The sequence below is a fragment of the Eumetopias jubatus genome, unplaced genomic scaffold (assembly GCF_037043125.1).
Source record: "Eumetopias jubatus isolate StellerSeaLion01/CBP00866 unplaced genomic scaffold, mEumJub1_p1.0 scaffold_1, whole genome shotgun sequence".
In the NCBI taxonomy this organism is placed as follows: Eukaryota; Metazoa; Chordata; class Mammalia; order Carnivora; family Otariidae; genus Eumetopias; species Eumetopias jubatus.
This window is the reverse complement of record NW_028274807.1, coordinates 68,528,269-68,546,891: the sequence shown is the minus strand read 5'-3', so window position 1 is coordinate 68,546,891 and position 18,623 is coordinate 68,528,269. Positions and strand designations below refer to the sequence as shown.

General features: G+C 41.9%; 1 protein-coding gene across 10 annotated transcripts in view; it reads right to left on the bottom strand.

Moving 5' to 3' along the window:
* The window catches only part of KALRN (kalirin RhoGEF kinase), a 694,375-nt gene that overhangs the window by 274,875 nt on the left and 400,877 nt on the right, over positions 1 to 18,623 (bottom strand). For all 10 annotated transcript variants that reach the window (XM_088024799.1, XM_088024801.1, XM_088024804.1 and 7 more), the window contains 4 exons: positions 18,182 to 18,248; positions 17,492 to 17,601; positions 3,997 to 4,066; positions 1,541 to 1,630 (listed from right to left, as the gene is read on the bottom strand). In XM_088024799.1, the coding sequence (XP_087880925.1) occupies positions 1,541 to 1,630; positions 3,997 to 4,066; positions 17,492 to 17,601; positions 18,182 to 18,248 (337 nt within the window). The remainder of the gene's footprint in view (positions 1 to 1,540; positions 1,631 to 3,996; positions 4,067 to 17,491; positions 17,602 to 18,181; positions 18,249 to 18,623) is intronic.

Below are 18,623 nucleotides of genomic sequence, written 5' to 3'. Positions count from 1 at the left end.
CACACACACACAGGGGTAAGACAGAGAGCACTGGGAACAAAGGTGAGGAAGCAGAAGAGTCTGAGGCAGGCTCAGAGCACAAGGCGCGTATGTTCAGAAAAATGCTAAGTGGAAGACAGGACGCAGTGCATTTAAAACTTCACAAAGAACTTTTTGGTTGATGAAGAACATCTTAAGCAAAATACATTATTAACAAAGGTAACAGTGGTAATAGAACATCCAATATGATATCCAATAAATTCTGATACCAAGTTAAAGAAGTGTTTTTCTTGAATTTTCTATCAAATCTAACCTCAAAAAAATTCCAATTTGGGACACTCAGGACCATTTCTCTATTAACGCTTCATTTTAAAAAGTCATATAGGTTTTTTCTTGTCTGGCTTCCTCCCATTCAAGGGTCATTCCTTCACGGAGCAACAGGACTCTCGGGGAATCATTTCTGCTATGGCAGTGCTAGGCTAGAAAGATGCTCAGAGGTTTATTTTGTAGACTTGAATATGGGAATAACATTTAAATGTCTGCATTCCCCAAGGTGCCCAGTACACCATCTTCCCTACAGGAAATACTCAAATATTTATGGGAGAAATGAAAGCAGGTAGGCAGAAAGATGGACCAATAAACATGAAAAAGTTCTGAATTTCATGCTGTTGTCATTTCTGATGGGACTAGCATAATGGCCATCACTGCTACAGTCTCTCTCTCCCTGAACTTCCTTGTCCCCCCTCATTTCTTCTCCTTTTTCTTCCCTTGTATCCTGCATTGACCCATTTGATTCTGTTCACTCTGGGGCTGGCAAGGCCCATCAGTGCCCACTTCGCTTGGCTTCCAGTACAGCACAAAGTGCTCAGCCCTGGCTGTGCTTACTCTCACCTGGAAACTTTTAAAATGCTCAAAGTCGAGGCCAAACCCAAGCCAATCATACCAGAATCACAGGGGCAGTACCCAGGAGTCAGTATTTTTCAAAGCTTCCCAGGTAATTCGAATGTATAGTCAAGGTTGAGACAACTGCAGTAGAGTAGTGCCTCTCAAACCTGAGTGGGCACCGGTCACTGGAGGCTTCTTAACACTCAGATTGCTGCGCTTTAGCCCTGGAGATTCTGATTCAATAGGACCTGGGTGCAGGGAGGGTCCAAAACTGGCATTTCTACCCAGTTCTCAGGTGACGTTGATGTGGCTGGTCTGGGGACCACACTTTGAGAACCCCTGTGTTCGAGGGAGCTGTGTATGAAGCAGAAATGCAGCATCTTAACCCCTGTGTTATCATTGGTCTCCTCTACACATGGGATTTATGGCTAGCTCAGTTTGGTGTTGAGGTGTGGAGGGCAAATGTGCCTTGTCTAAGACCCCAGCCCTTGAGATGGGGTGGGGAAAATCAAAAGACAAACACTGCTTTTGTTTGTCTCCATGCTTTATCCACGAGAGAGAGGTTTGGGTGGCCAAAGAACAGTGAGCAATAAAGGATAAAAACCCATTTTCCCCAAAGCAGAGAAACATTTCCACCTGCTCATCCATGGCTCAAGAACGGAAAACTATGGCTTACATCAAAGAAGGTGCCTGCGTGCTCCAGGATCAGCTGATTGGAATCGGGCTTGTTTTTACAGTAGGTGACGTACATCTGAAATTTGTCTGCCTAAAAAGAACAAAGGCAATCATAGGTAAGCATCCATCTGCTGCTCCCTTCTGTTGACTGGGCATGAAGGGCCCAGCAAGGGCTGTGCGGTTAAGCCCTCAGATATCCTGCGGCCCGGGATTATCTGTGGCAAATGTTCTAGGCTTATCTGGCCCATGTTCCCCTCCCAAACTTTGGGATGATTTTCTCCTCATGCAGGTGGAGAAAGCTTGCTGAAAGTGAGCTTACTGATAACAGTGTGCGCTAGAAAGAATTAGAAAAACAATTTGCATAATATGTTTTGAAGCTGGCTGGAATTTATTTAGACTTTACCCCTTTTTTGGACGACCTACAATTGTGCTTCCCCTCTTGAGAAATGACAGCATTTGCACTAAAAACAAAACCCAGAGAATGAAAACGAAGTGTGCCCTCCAAGGTAGATCTGCTCGTATTCCAAAGGTCTCTGTGGGGGTAGTTTGTAGGACATGCCAAGTGATGAGGCTGTCATCTCCAACTTCCCTGAAGCAACAATGCAGGGAAGGAAAAGTAAGGTGGCCCTTTGGGGAAGGGCCTGAACGATGAGTCCTAAGCAGATTGTTACTTCAAGCCAAGAATCTTGAGCTTGGTGAAAATTCATTTCTTGTCTCTCTCGGGACCCTCTGGGTTAGTGCTATGTGTCCTTACTCCCCGGAAAGGTGTGTGTATTCTGGCCACCAAGTACCTTTCCCATTTGTGAGATGCTGTCAGTGTTGGTGCCCACAGAACACTTGGGACGTCCTCTTCTGAGGAAGCAGCCCAGATATGTGTTAATCCTCGCAGGTCTCATCCATGCCAGCACTTTTCCAACTACTTTTCATATATATTAACTCACCTGATTCTCCTGAGAACCCTATGCAGTGAGCTCTATTATTAGCATCCCCATTCTACAGATGTGAAAACTGGCGTAGGCTGGTTAAGTAACCTTAAATTCCCATGGCTAGAAAGTGGCAGAGCCCAGGCCAGCTGACTTCAGGCTTCCTGGTCATAACCATTGCCTTTCAATACACTAAAACAACTCCTTCTACCCTCCTATGTGAAGATTATGAGATTTAAGAAAGTCACCTTGGGATAATTCTTGGCAAAATGTGCATAGTTTATGCAAACATTAAAGGTTTTCTGAAACCAATTTTAGGGTTTATATACTATGTGGGAGGCATTTATCATCCCTAAGACACGCTGATAAATCATACTTACAGTTGATTGTTAGGCAGATCCACAAATTTTATGAAATTAGATGTAAAAAAAACAAAACAAAACCCTTCACTTGTTTTTTCTCTACATTGGCTGTGCAAGGTGTCATAAATTGTTTATCAGCATTAATATGAACTGTGCATGGGCTCATGTATTTAGAGGTAGAAAAATGTATTAACACAAATAAGATGGCAATCTAAGACTCCTTAAGAAATGAGAATATGCCAGGAAGAAAATGTTAAGGTTTCATGTAAAAAAACAAACAACTTAGGTCTTAAGTTGTGATATTTACTACATGTCACTGGACTAGTCAACCTTCTAGGTCAGCTGAATTGTTTTCCCCTATGAAATATACAGCATAACCATAGCCCTACCTAGTCCACAGGCTGTTGAGAGCATAAACTCTCTGAATTATGAACACATTTTGAAAAGTAGCCCATTATGAGTGGAAATTATGATAATTATTAAAAAGAACTCCTAGAAGGAGTTCTACGTTTAGATGCATTTTGTATCACAGGTGGACCTCCCTGGAGATGTTTGTACTACCACAAATCTGAGCTCAAAATAACATGGCATGGAGATGCTAGTAAAGACTAAGGTTTCCATTTATATAATCAGAACCTGGTACATTCAGCCCATTTACTTGGCCCATGACAAGAGCACCAGGAAAGAAAATGATTAGACACGAATTTTGTAGTTCAGAACTGGGATGGATACCCATGGAATCTGTTCTTCTCTATTAAGGAAGAAAATGTGACCAATTATTTGGCAGATTCCTAAAGGTCTAATTCCCCAATCCTTATCCTGTAAAAACAAACAGAACAAAACCAGTGCGTAGAACTGGAGTAGTGCCTCTATCAAGGGTGGTGGCATTATTCTACTCTCCTGATGTCTCAATTTTAGAAAGTTCTCCGAGAACTTAACGTGGAGTTTGGACACAATGTCTAAGGACTTTTCCCAAGGAGGACTCTGCTCCTTGGGGATGGACTGCTTCTCTCAGATCTACTTCTGCTGCCTCCTGAGAATCCCTGGTCCTGTGTTAGAATGTCAGTGACACCATTCCTCAGCTCAGGCACCGAATAGTGATGCCATCTGATACCATCTGCACTCCTGGAAAGCATGGCACAGTGGGAGAAGAGGGATTTCAGGTCAGTTACCCAGGTAACAAAGCAGTGTCCCACATCCTCAGGCAGCTGCTCATACTTCTCCAACTCTTTGAGGAAGATGCTGCAAGGGAAGAGAAAAGCTGGATCAGACATCTCTGCATACTGCCTCCCTCCCCACCCAGATTATACTGAGGCCAACACAACCCCATACACTCCCCATTATTTACACATGGCTTCTCCACTCTCTAAGTGATACATGGTGAGGAGTGGTTTTAAATATATTAGAACCTATTTCATTACAATTTATATTAACTGATTAATTAGTGCTACTTAAAATTGCATTGTTTCCCTTAGGGAATTTATATTTCTCAGGCTGAAAAGTAATTAAATATTATACTTGTGTTGAGGCGTTCATTGTAACTGCAACTATGAATCTATATTTTATACAAGTAATCTGAACACATTGTAACAGTTAAAAAATATATAGAATAGATATCAAAAAGAATGAAATAAATAGCATTTATGATCCCAGAGATGAAGTGGAAATGTTTTGAGTCCTGCAAACACTTCTTTCCAAATTCTTGGCCTCCTTCTTCTCCCAGTAGTTACTCTGTACTAAAAACTCTTGAGTTACTGTTTCTGAATGCAGACATCATTAGGAAAGAAAACTCAATGGGGAAAAAGTCACAATATAGTTGAAAGCTGAATTGAATTACTATAGAATTATCTGCCATTGTGGATATCCATGCCCTTGGCTCCTATCTGTGTGAAGAAATAATGAAGGGTTGACTAAACCAACTTCAAATTAATATGTTAAGCAATTGGTTTGAGCTCAGAGAATACAGGCTCTAAAGAGCCAGCATCACTGGAATGGAATTTGCTTTTTAACAATTGCACAGAGGTTTTAAAATAAAAAATAATTACAACGCTACGGGGAAACATACTGATGGAAATGGAAGATGTAATCTTTACAAAGTGCAATGTGACAATATCTACCAAAATTTTAAAAATGTACTTATCTTGTGTTTCTGCAACTTTAATCCTGGAAAATTTCCTATATATTTTAATTTACATATGTACAAGATGATGTAAACATGTGCATTCATGGTGGTACTGTTCATAATAGTAAAAGGTGGTCTGTAGGTGACAAAGTAACTGGTACATCCACAGAACTGGATATTACACAGCTATTAAAAAAAATGACAAGGCTTTCTGTGTTTTCATATGAAAGATCTCCGGGGCAGGTTGTTAAGTGAAAAAATGCAAGGTGTGGAAGAATGTATATAATACGCTGCCTCTTATCTAAGTACGGAATATGTATTCTTATTTCCACCCCAAGAAACTAATGGTCAAAGGATACAATGTCAGTTATGAAAGGTAAGTTGTGAGATCCACTATATAGCATCATAGTACCTACAGCTAACAATATTGTGTTGTACACTTAAAGTTTGCTTAGAGGCGAGATGTTACATTAGGTGTTCTTAAATAATAATAATAATAATAATAATAATAATAATAATGGGAGCAAACTTTGGGAGGTGATGGATATGTCCATGGCTTTGATGATGGTGATAGCTTCATGGGTATACACTCATCCCTAAACTCATCAAGTTGTACATATTTAATATGTACAGCTTCTTACGTGCCAATCATACTTTGATATGGTGGTTTTTAAAAAAAAGGTCATTACCATAGGAAACCAAGTAAAGGAATAGGGTGGATGAAGATAGTGGTGGATTGGTCTTCTCAATCTATATTTTTAAATTTAAGTTTGATTTTTATAATGCAAATGATTGGTGAGATCACAGTGATACAATTTTTTGTCCACCTGTAATGCAAATTTTTCTGTAATAAATGAGCATTGCTGTTGTAATAAGAAAAAGTCACTTAAAAATTTTGGGGGACTCTTATATAGTACACATTTAATGATAATCATCCTTTTGCTAACATGTGAATTTTAGAGCATCCTGATTTAAATCATGGAACGGAAGTAATTATAATGCAATTTGGGCTTTCGAAATACAAATATGCAGTGCTCGAAAATCAATAAGGTGTCCTATTTCCTACTACTCTTAGAAGAACTCCAGGTGACATACATGTATTTAATATGACTTCTGAAACAGAAATAAAATAGGAGAAAATATTATATAATGCTGTGATTGAGGATCAAATTTTTTCCAGGACAAAAAGGAAACATCCTGTTTTTGCTGCAAGAGAAGCAGTCTGGGGGCACCTGGGTGGCCCAGTCGGTTAGATGTCTGCCTTAGGCTTGGATCATGATCCCAGGGTCTTGGGATTGAGTCCCATATTGGGCCCCCTGCTCAGAGGGGAGTCTGCTTCTCCCTCTCCATCAGCCTCTCCCTCCCTGCTTATGCTTTCTCGCTCACTCAAATAAATAAATAAAATCTTTAAAAAAAAGAGAGAGAGAGAGAGAGAAGCAATCTGGTTCTCCACCATGTCACCACATCACTGAATTCTAAAAGAAATTTATTAGGTGGTCCTTCTTCATGAGAAACACTAAATAATATAATACACAACATCTTCAGAAGTAGTTTTCCAGAAGGTGTTTATGTGGTCACTCAATATAAATCTCAATGAAGACAATGAATGCCATGATGGACTGGACAGGGCCTGGGGTGGGGACTGGAATGGCGTGGTGACGGGGGAGAAAATCTGATGGGCTATTCTAGGACAAGGATTGGTGAAAGAAAATGAGAGGCTTTAAAGAAGGAAGGACCTAGGAGAGAGCAGAGACAAAGGCGAGAAATGGGAGAATCTAAAAGCCCCTGGCAGTTGGGATAAACCGTCTCAGCTTGTGGAAGACCTCTGCTTCCCCATCTCAGGATCTCACTCCAGCTCAGCTCAGCTCAGACTCCTGTGGTATTTATGCCCTTCTACTTTAGGGTGATCAAATCAATAATAAAACAGCCAGATCATGACATTCTGTACAGGAGGAGACAATTCAGGGAGAATTTCCTTCTTTCCTTGACTTAGGACCCATGGTCAGTGGCCTGGTTGTTTAAGGTTAACTTTAAACAAACAGTGGTAATTATCCCAATAGAACTGATCATTGACCTAGATGCTGAAGACAGTGCTAGGAATTTTCTTTAAAATCTTGACTATCTAAATAGAGCAATACCATGACTTTCTGTGATAGTAGCTATCAAAAAACCTATGGGAGGATGCTCAGTTTGAAAATTCTCAAGAAATAAAAGCACCATAAAACGAATTAAATGGATAGAATATTATTTCTGTAATGAATGCCTTTCTGGAAAATGAAGGTTTTAGCAGCAACGGCCACTAGCTCACCCTTCTACTGATCCTGTGTCTCACTTTCCTTTCCTCCCACAGCCAAGCAGAAGTTAAAGAACCAGAGTTCACTCTTACAGTTGTGAGGGGGCTCTTCCAAAGCCACATTTTTCTTACCTTTGAATAACAACCTCGTGGGGTTGTTGTGAGGATTTAATAAATCCATGTGGGTAAAGAGCCCATCCCAGTGCCTAGCATACAGTAGACACTAAATAAACATTAGTTCTTTAGGACCCATACTTCCCAATCTTAATAAACTCATACTCTGATAAACATACATATTGCACACTTTCCTCCATTCCTGGAGACTCATTCCTAGGGAACTCTCCACTAGGGGAGCCCCTGTTGGAAAATCTGTAGTAGATTACCTTCCCCTAGAACATATCCTGGAAAAGTTACAAAACTTTAAGTTTGGGAAATGCTGGGCTGAGCTGGTCTCTTTACTGCAGGGCTCCTAAAATCCTATAAAATGATGAGGGGAATGGTAAGTCTCTGAAGTAGATACAGTGTGCAATGCTTCCCGAACTTCTTTGCAAGTTTTGGGGGGCAGTATCAGACTTTGTCTCAAGGAACACTCCTGGGAAACCCTAGTGGGTGGTCCCCACACCTGGCTGTGCACTGCCCTCTGGGGTTTGGATCTGAGTCTCTTCATTGATCAGAAGATCTCCCTGGGTAAGTCTACTGCATCAGGTCCATAGACCAGCATTTGAAGGCAAGTGCCTCAGATTCCACTGTGCTTCTAGTTGGCAGATCCTATAATGACTCTGTATGATTTAATTTTTTAATAAAAAAATCTAAAACTTAGAAAAACTATCTCGTGCTGGGCATATCAATTCCTGACTTTCAGGAAGACATTCAGCACCATCTCAATGTGATTGTTGAAGGCAAGTGGCAATATTAAACTCTATTTTGCTTTTTAATTTAAAGCTTATGAAGATGACAGATTACACAACTCTGATCCATATCATTCCATCTACTTCAAATAGACATGATGAGTTTAAATTAAAGCACGAGAGGTCACAACACTCTCCACAGATGATGGAATATTCCACGTCGGCTCTTCTATAGCAACATCTTGGTCCTCACCATTTCAATAATTATATGTAATGAATCATGAGAGAACAAGCAGAGCAAGTAGTTTAAGTGTTTATGTGAATGTCTGGGGTTCTTTTTGAAGTGAATAAAACTTTTAAAGAAATGTCAAAATCTAAGCAAACTCATTACTCTATTAAATTACCATGATGCAATTTTTGTGCAGTTACTTTGAGGAAAATGCCTCCGTCTGGCTTTGTACAGAATCTTTGGGAAAAGAAACCTCTAGCGTTCACTGATGGAAAAGCTTTCTGAGGTTTGTGATTAAGTACTATGGAAACAGCACCATTCCAGATGTACCTTGAGTCATTCTGATTTCGTTATTTTCTCCAAAGGTGAATTTGGTCTATGGTCTCACTGCTTCTGGAGAAGCATATCCTTCACGGAAGGTCTCACAGTGTGGTCCAGCAGATGGCCCTTTACATCAAGGGTGCGCTCTGTATTTAAAGTGAAATGTATCTGATGATCTTGTGTGTGTGTGTGGGTGTGTGTGTGTGCATGTGCGTATTCATGACTCTCATGCGTGTGCATTTGTCAGAACGACAGAGGTGGTGAGAAGGGGAATGAAGTTAGGGGCTGTGGCAAGGAGGAGAAACACAATGAGGAGGATACATAAATAAATAAAGCTGAAGGTAGGGTGAGGAGAGAGCCCTCGGGCTCACTGCTTTGCAGGTAAGTCCAGGGCATTGCCTCCTTATCAAAGCAGGGCTGGGTTACTGTTTTCATACAAGTGGAGCTAGACATCATTTCTAAAGAATCCAATTGTGATCAGACAGATTCAGAGTCTAGCACATAAGAGACTCTAGAATGCAAGGGCTGGGACAGCTCTGAAACCCAGGAGAGTCAGGTGCACTCCAGGGAAGGTGTGGGATCGTTCACGGAAGGGTTGCCATCAAGTTTGATCACCTAGGCTGAGCCCTGAGAGTCACATTTCTCTATCCCTTCATCCACACCAGGAACTTCAGCCTAGATTAGAGGTGGAAGGGAGATGTGTACAGGGCTGGACATCTACTCAGCCTCTTTCCCCCCCTCAGGCCCCAGCCTCAAGAAGCGGCTTACCTTGCTGTACTGCTACGTGTTGAATATGTTTTGCTAATACCTCCTAATTGTGTTTAACTTATGTGATCTGATGAACCAAACAGTACCTGCATAGATACGTAACAGGTTTAATGTTAAAATAAATATAAAGAAATTAGCCTCACATTTATTGTTATTCAGTTCCATTAACGTGCTGTTCAGCAACTAGGCATGGATGCTAAGCTGTTAGTGTGTACAACTAAAATTAACATGACTTTGCTACATCCAAATAAATACTTAGACTTTGTCTTGTCTTGGGTATACTCCAATACCTGTAACCAGCACCAATGTTGGCAGCTTACTGAAAAAACCACCACCACCAACAAAGCCACAGGTCAATTTTTATAGGGCCCTTCTGATGGGTTGGGTCAGACCTGCAGTTATCCCTGAAGGTATGGGTTTAGGGCCCAAGAAAAACCACAGCAGGTCTTTCCCTTCCTCTTACCCTGACGTTTGAATATTAAGAAAATGACCGTGTGATGTAATAGGGAGTTATAAGACCTGAAATCTTTGGCTGTCCTACCAATAGGCTTGGGCAGGTCACAAACCTTTGTAAGCTACAAGGCCTATAATACGAGGGAGGAGAGCAGAGCTGGATTATCTTTAAAGGTTTTTTCCAGGCTTTTATATTTTGTAATTCTGTGATTTCTGTAAATGGGATAAAACTAATACCAAGGGCACTTGGAGGGGAGAAGAGGACAGCCATATTTTAAGCAAGGGCGTGCGTTGGGAAGTGGGAGGAGAGGCAAAGGAGAAAGCAGCGTGGCCTGGCTGTGTGTCCCGCAGACCCAGCTGTAGGCTGCACATCCCTTCTCTCGCCACTGGGTGGTGCCAGTTCCTCTCCTTGCAGCTGCCGCTCGACCCCACTGTTTCCAGGGCTTGTATTAATTCAGGGGGTGGAAACCAACGTTAAAAAAAGCGAAGGAGAAAGAGAAACAGAACCTAACCCAAAACATCAGAATGTATCACACATAGTGAGGATGTTATTTTGAAAAACCTAATTTCCCTATTACATATTTGCATGTGAGTCTCAGAACATACTGTATAATCTTTTTCTTTGGCTCATGATAAAAAAAAATGTTTAACAAACATCTTGCTGATTTTCCCATCCAAAAGAGGATGGTAGGGATGCCTGGGTAGCTCAGTCGGTTAAGCAACTACCTTCAGCTCAGGTGATAATCCCAGGATCCTGGGATTGAGTCCCACATCAGGCTCCTTACTCAGCAGGGAGCCTGCTTCTCCCTCTGCCTGACGCTCTCCCTGCTTGCGCTCTCGCTCCCTCTCTCTCTGACAAATAAATTAAAATCTTTAAAAAACAAAAACAAAAACAAAAGAGGATGGTAGCTCTAGAGAGGTCTGGGTCTCTATCCATCTCTGCCCCCACCCCCTAACTTCCCTGCTGTCTCCTCTTCTCCAGCCTCCCGGACTACTGCCCTCTCCCTCTTCTCCCCCTTGTTATTCACCCACTTCACTGTTCTCTCACACTTCTCCTCTAGCTAGGTATTTGATCCTTCTCTCCCCCCTCACCCTCTTCCCTCCCTTCGTCTGGGCCTCCCCCCACCACCATTTCTGACCCCAACTACCTCCACCCTCCATCTCTCCCTTCCTCTGCATCAGTCTCACAGGTGAGAAGACGCCGTTGAACTGGGGGGTGTGATGGCCAGACCTCGCCCCACCCCTGACCCAGGGTTGAGACTGACTCACAAACTCCTCCCTGTGGCCTCTCCCAGCCTCCTTGCTAGGCCTGGCCACTCTCCTCCCCAGAAAGGCCTTTGTTCAAACTTCCCTCCATCATTAAGGGAGCCATCCCTGGCTATAGAAATCCTACCAGTTATTTAAATCCCATCTCAAATGCCCTCCCTTCTGTGAAGCCTTTCCTATTTTTCCAACTGAGGCCATTTTCTTTGCTGCTTTTAACTGCATTTGTGCTTTCCACCCTCTGACCACAAGTACCTATAATGATAATCCCCAGGACTCAGGGGGCAGAGAGCCTGGGTTTGATACATCACTGGGTACCAGCCCCACCTCCGCACTAGCACAGGGCTGGCCCAAGAAAGAACTCTGGGAAGATGCTGGCAATGTGGGCCTGGTTCAGTGGTTCCCGGGCATTTCCCATCACTTCCCCCAGCTCTTACCTGCCTTGCTGCGCACACCCTCGGCTGCTGGCTGCGCACACCCTCGGCTGCTGGCTGACCCTGGCTGCCTCATATCCTGGTAGGCTGACCCTGGCCTGGTCGGTGCACCCAGCTTAGCCCCACATAGCTCTGGCCCTTCTCCCTCAGCTCCAAGCCCAGGAACGCTAGGCTGGGAGTGCAGTGCGGGGTGGCCAAGGCCAAATCTAAGCTTCTGGCCAAGTCTGCAGGGAAGAAGTGTACAGGAGGGATAGCTGGTCCTGGGGTTTGGTCCTTCCCTTGCCTTTCCAACCCCTGCTGAAAAATGACCTATTTCAGGCAATTATTGTAAGGGTGTGGGACCTGGATGACATACCTGTGGAAGAAATGGGTTGAAGTGTGCCTCAAACTTGGGGATCCACAGAGAAACTGGTTAGATATGAATCAAACCAACCAGCATTGGCAGTCCTGGCTGGTGGTCTATGGAGTGGGGGAAGGGGAGAGAGCACAAACCCCCAGAATCTATGCCGAATCTTTAACGGGGGAGAGGGTGTCCCACCACTGGGTAAGTCACTGGCTCCTCTCTGGGCCTCAGCGTCCTTATCTGTAAATGGAGATGGCTGTACTTGGTGGTGAGGAAAGACCCTCTGAGCCCTGACAGCAGAGATTTTATAAAAATGTTATTGCTCAGACTCACATACAAATAATATAAAAATAACTGAAAAGCAAAAAGTAAAGTTCAGATTTAACAAAAGGTGATAAGCATTTTAAACAGCTGTTCTTACCGAAGCTGAAAATCTAATCATCGAGGCAAACTGAAAGTGAATAAATTTTTTTTTGACTCACAAGTTGTAGATTAGTCCAAGTGGGGAGACTATTTAAGAAAAACCCCTTACTGTTTGGGGGATCTATTTATGGAATATGCATCTTATCGAGTGCTCCTGGAATGCTTAGCAAAATACAATAGAAATGGATTTAGATCTTGTGTATCTAAGTTTCATTATCTTTATGATTCTATAAAGAGGAGACGTAGTATAAAAATGGGAAGAGCGGAGGGTAAAAACTGAGTATCATTCCACTCAAACCTCCAATTTCAGTTAAAACCACCACTTGTAGGTAGTAAGTTCTACATGTTGAATTGCTCTTCTTTATAGAAATTGTGGTGCTTGAGCATTTCTCTGTTCAATATCTGTATAGACAGGGGTCCTTGAGAAAGATCTCTCTCTCTCTCTCTCTCACACACACACACACACACACACACACACACACACACACACACAAACTAATCCCGGCTGTCATTTTTCAAAGTGACACCATTTAAAAGATCAATGCTAACTAGCTGAGAAATGTAATATATTCACCATAACACCCTCGGTGTAGGTAATAATTTCCTAGTAACTCAGCTAATTGTGTCATCCAGGTAGTTCAGTCTCAATCTCTCAGCCTTACAATCTTCTTCCCTCCCTCCCCCACTCCTTCCCTCACTCTGGAGTATAAGCAGGTAACCCGAGCTGTGCACTAGAAATGAGAGAAGTGTGTTTGCTGTTAGGTAGCACTCAACAGTAACTTTGTAAAGATGCAAATAATTGGGGTTAAAAAGAACCTTTAGATATTTTCAGGTTAAAAAAGTGACTATTTCATAAGTATTCCTGAAAAGCAAACAGATGTTTAGACTCTTGTTATGGTCCTCCCGTTAAGAAGCTCCCAGGAAGTTTGTATCCAAAACATATAAAGAATTTATACAACTCAACACCCCCCTCAACAATCCAATAAAAAAAAAAATAGGCAGAGGACCTGAATAGATATTTTCTGAAGAAGACATAGAGATGGCCAACAGACAACATGATAAGGTGTTCGGTATCACTGATCATCAGGGAAATACAAATCAAAACCACAGCGAGATATCACCTTACACCTGTCAGCATGGCTAAGATAAAAAAAGAGGAGGGGCACCTGGGTGGCTCCGTCGGTTAAGTGTTTGCCTTCAACTCAGGTCATGGTCCCATGGTCCTGGGATCAAGCCCCACATTGAGCTCCCTGCTCAGTGGGGAGCCTGCTTCTCCCTTTCCCTCTGCCCTCCGCTCGTGCTCTCTCTCTCTCTCACTCTCTATCTCAAATAAATAAAATTTTTTTTTAAAAAGAGGAGAAATAACAATTGTTGGTGAGGATTTAGAGAAAAAGGAACCCTTGCGCACTGTTGGTGGGAATATAAATTGGTGCAGCCAATATGGAAAATCATATGGAGGTTCCTCAAAAAATTAAAAATAGAAATACCATATGACCTAATAATGCCACCACTGAGTCTTTACCCAAAGAAAATGAAAACACTAGTTGGAAAATATATATGCACCCCTATGTTTACTGCAGCATTATTTACAATAGCCAAGATCAGGAAGTGACCTAAGAATCTATCAGTAGATGACTGGATAAGGAAGATGTGGTGTCCACACACACACACACACACACACACACACACACACACACACACACACACAGAGAAATATTACACAGCTGTAAAAAAAGGATGAGACTGTGCCATTTGTGACAACATGGATAGACCTACAGGATATTATGCTAAACGAAATAAGTCAGATGGAGAAAGACAAATACCATATGATTTTACTCATATGTGGAATCTGAAAAAAAATGAATAAACAACAAAAACCAGAATCAGAACTGTAAATACAGAGAACAAACTGATGGTTGCCAGATGGAGGGGTATAGGGACATGGGCAAAGTGGGTGAAGAGAAGGGGGAGATACAGGCTTCCAGTTGTGGAATGCATAAATCATAGGCATGAAAGGCATAGCATAAGAAATACAGTCAATGACATTGTAATTGTGTTGCATGGTGACAGATGGTAGCTAGGCTTGTGGTCAGCACAGCATAATATATAAACCCGTCAAATCAGCATGTTGCACGCCTGAAACTAATGTAACACGATGTGCCAACTACACACAAATAAAAAAAACCTAAAATTCATATAAAAGCCCTGAGGGAACTCCTTCATTCAGATATTATTTTGCTAGTAAGGTTACAATTGTTAAGGTTCTGGTAGTGATGGGGAAAAAAATCATACCTAATGGTTTTCCCTGTCTTGAGACTTTCACAAACAGAAGACTCAATTATGACTTCAATGGCACTAGCTCGTAAGTCTGCAAACTGTAATTCTGTTTTTAGTCTGTATGTCCATTCGTCCATTCATCCATCAAATATCCACTTCAATAAATATTGACTTGAAGTGCACTGGGTGCCAGAGTTATGCAGTAAAAGACATGAGTCTTTCATGGAGTTCCCATTTGCTGTATTTTCAGAGTTGCTTTCATTGCCTTTTCCTCTCCTATTTATTAGAGATTTTAGAGGTGTTACACTTTTTTCAATTAATCGAAATTTGTAATGGCATAAGGAGAAAGCACATACTATGAGAAAAGTCTTAGCTTCTAGATCCTGTAGATTATTAATACACAGCTTTATTTTCTTGGATGTTCCCTAAAGTTGTGAATAATTTAAAACATTAATTTTTTTGGTGGAGAGCTTTCTATATGCATTGCAGAATTCCTTTCTTTTTAATGTAGAATATACTAATTATTCAGGGTTATTACTAATATCAGTTATTATGCTATATCATAAAACAGTGGCTGTGTTGGCTTCCATATTGGGATAAAGGATCATTGGCATAGATACTGAGTAGCCCTTGACCACTGGGATTTTGGGTGTTCTTTTGCCCCTTTTTTTTTTTTTTGCAGTTTATCTGTCTTCTTTTACTTTATGCTGGTAATATCAAACTACTTGCTCAAGTTCGTGACATTGATTTACTGCGTCTAAGTTGCTATGGCCTTAGAAATGATAATCACCTAAAAAGATTGTTAAACAATTTAACTAGAGGTAAGGTAGCTGTTAGGAAGGATAGAAAGGTCCTTCTGTGAAAAGAACTTTATCTTTGTGATGTCTCTTTTGGCTGTTCAGCGGCCGGTTTTTATTTTCTTCTTGTTTCTTTATAATGTTATAAATAGGTAACATTTGCTCGGTAGCTGTGTTCTTGATAATTAAATTATTCCTCTACAGAATGTACCCTTCCATATGGTTTAACTTGACTCTTTTTTTTTTTTTTTTGTAAGGGCTTCTTAGAACTGTACTTTGCAACTGGTAGCTATTTCAGCTGTTTCAAAACTACCAAACTGCTTATTGTGGCTTATTAGAGTGATATCACAAAATGAGAGTAAGAGGCAGATATTTTGTTACAATTGGTCCATTTTGACATAAATATTCTTTTCCCTTATACATTGATTTGGCAAAAGCAGGGCTCCCAGGAAGTACATGCTGTGATCTCTAGACTTCTGTACTTAGTCATTTTGGTAAGAATACGGGGAAAGTGAGACTTGTTGACTAAATCCTCGAGATTGTAAATCAAAAAAGTGAAAGCACCCTGCCTCACTGCTTACCAGTCCAATGTCTTCCCAGATATCCTGGGGGAGATGGCGTAATGCTGAGCAGAGGACTGGGAACTTTTATTAAGTTCCCAGAAAGTCGGAAGGTTTCCCCCGCCGCCCCTGCCCCAGAAATTACTGGTTTCATCGTCTGACAAGGTTAAGATACCAGAGAAGCTGTCACATTTTATGTTCTTTTAAAACTGATGCCATTTGATGACACAAGAGGGTATTAATCATCAGGAGTCGATAAGAGAAGAGTGGGTCTCCACAGCTTATTTAGACCTTTTAGAGCCCAGGATCATTTTATACCAAACTCTGGCTTGTTCTCAGTCATTCCTAGCCTAGGGCCATACTGAGGTCTTATTTTCTACAGCTGGGCTGTCTACTCTCATAGCCATTTGCCATCTAAATTTGTTAAATTGAATAAAATTAAAAATTCGGTTCTTAGCACCACAGGTCCCATTTCAAGTGTTGAATGGCCACCCATGTCTTGTGGCTACTGGACTGAGCAGCACAGACATGGAACATTTCCATCAATGCAGAAAGCTCTAGCGGAGAGCGCTGTTCTAAGAGTTTTGCCTCACCTGTACACAGGGTCTCACCAGGAACCCTTGGGGCTGGCAGTTTTATCTCAGTAAATGCCTCGATGGGTCCAACAGGTCCAACTCTGAACTGTATCCTACAACACTGAATCTCTACCTCTTGGCCCCTTTCTGCGGCAGGGTCCCTAGAGAGCTCTAGGACTTTATACCAACACTACTCCTGGGTCTTCAGATTCCCTCTCTTTATATTTTGAGAACTGAGTTATTTCCATTAGTTGGCTGTGTAACTAACCAACCAGTGTTCTTGCTGACTATGTTAACAATGGAACATGTTTAGTATGCTGTCGAAAAGATCCTTAAATTGGGAGCTGGACAAAACGAATCGTGAGGCTTTAGGGCTCTATAGTTCTACTCATCTCAACAGAACATAGAGGGCCGACTGATGTTCTCTTTTTCTATAAGCTGTCAAGAAATGTGTTCCATTAGGTATTTTGATTACCTAGCTACATATTTACATATGTTTTTGTTTTGGTTGAGGGTGGGGATGATGAAGTAGCTGGGGAATGGGGGAAGTCTTTAGGTTGAAAACAAAAACAAAAACAATAGAATTTGAAACCCAAGGCCCATAGGGCAGAATGATTAGCCTTAGATGAATTCTAGTGTCAGAATTTCCTACAGTTTTACTGAAGAGACTCTTAGTTCCTCAGAGCTTGGTTATCATTCTGATTGGATATGAAGGTGTTGCCAGTTACGTCCCTAAGGAGAACTGAGGACAGACACTGCTGAATACTCAACTTCACTCTCTACAAGTGATTGTGGACAATTGTGGAGAAAGAGTGATGAGTGAGAAAAAAGTCTGAGCAACTGACTTAGAAAATTTACCAGGTAGGATTTACCAATCAGCTTTGATCCACTTGTTGGGAAGCCCCGATGATGGGTATTCATGGCCCTAAGTATGTTCTGGGGAAGTCCTCCACCAACCTACTTGTTATGGAAATCGTAGATCTCCTGGATGTTGCCAAAGATGATGTGCTCTTTATTAAGGATGCCAGGGGGGATCTCCTCCACGCCGCTGGTCATTTCCCACAGGTAGGTCTGTAAGACAGCAACAGCTTCATCACGGGCAAGTACTACAAAATGCAGACAAAATAAACAGGTCTTCATGACGGAGGGGTAAGCCTCAGACTGGGCTTGCAAGTGGAGTGTAAAAAAGGGGAGGGTAAATACACAGAACGGGAAGAAAGAAAACTCAAACGTTCCATTATCTTCAACTGCTGCCAGGGAAACTCACGTCCTGAACTTCAGCAAAGCACACACTCCATGTTCCTCTTATTTATTAAATGTGTGTGTTTGAGTGTGTCAGGTGGGGGAGGGGTGTAGATTTGCACACTCAACTTAAGTTCATTGACTATGTCATGGTTTTTATTTTGAATTCAAGTCTTCTATACGTTTTTGCTGGGTCCAGCTCCAGTCTGAGAAAAGTTTCTTTTCAAAAGCATTTTAAACTCCCATGCAATTAATTACTACTGACTCTGGGAGAAAGATTTCCTCTGTTGGCTTTTATTTGCGAAGCTCTGGGAGAAGACAAAGAGCACTGAGCTTCTCTCAAGGACTGGACGCTGGCAAGGCTGTCATTTTTCTAATACAGCTGTGCACTGATTACTGCAAGACTTACCTCTAAGCACTCATGTAAGTCCCTTACATAAGCCTTCTCCGTCTGCAGCAATTCAGCCATAATGAATCTAGGAAGAAAACAAACAGACTTTGAGTTGGTTCGAGATATAATACCTCCCTTCCTTCAAACTTCACTTCCCCACCCCAGCATTTATGACATTCCTGAATGACCCATGTTTTGACTTCACCGACATGTCTCTTCCAAACTCCCTGCCTCTGAGTATTATCCTCTGAGTTCCTGCCACCCTGATCCCTTGTTCTGTATCCCTCCAGCATGTTTGTGTTCAGCTGGTTCCACATTCTCTCCCTTTTCTGCCCCAGTTCCACCACTGTGTGATGCTGTGATGAGCGTGTGCTCTGGGCTGCACGGGTGTGCTCGCGTGTGTGTGCAAGCACGCGGTACCTTTCATATTCATTCCCACCAGCTGGGCAGCTTGACTCTC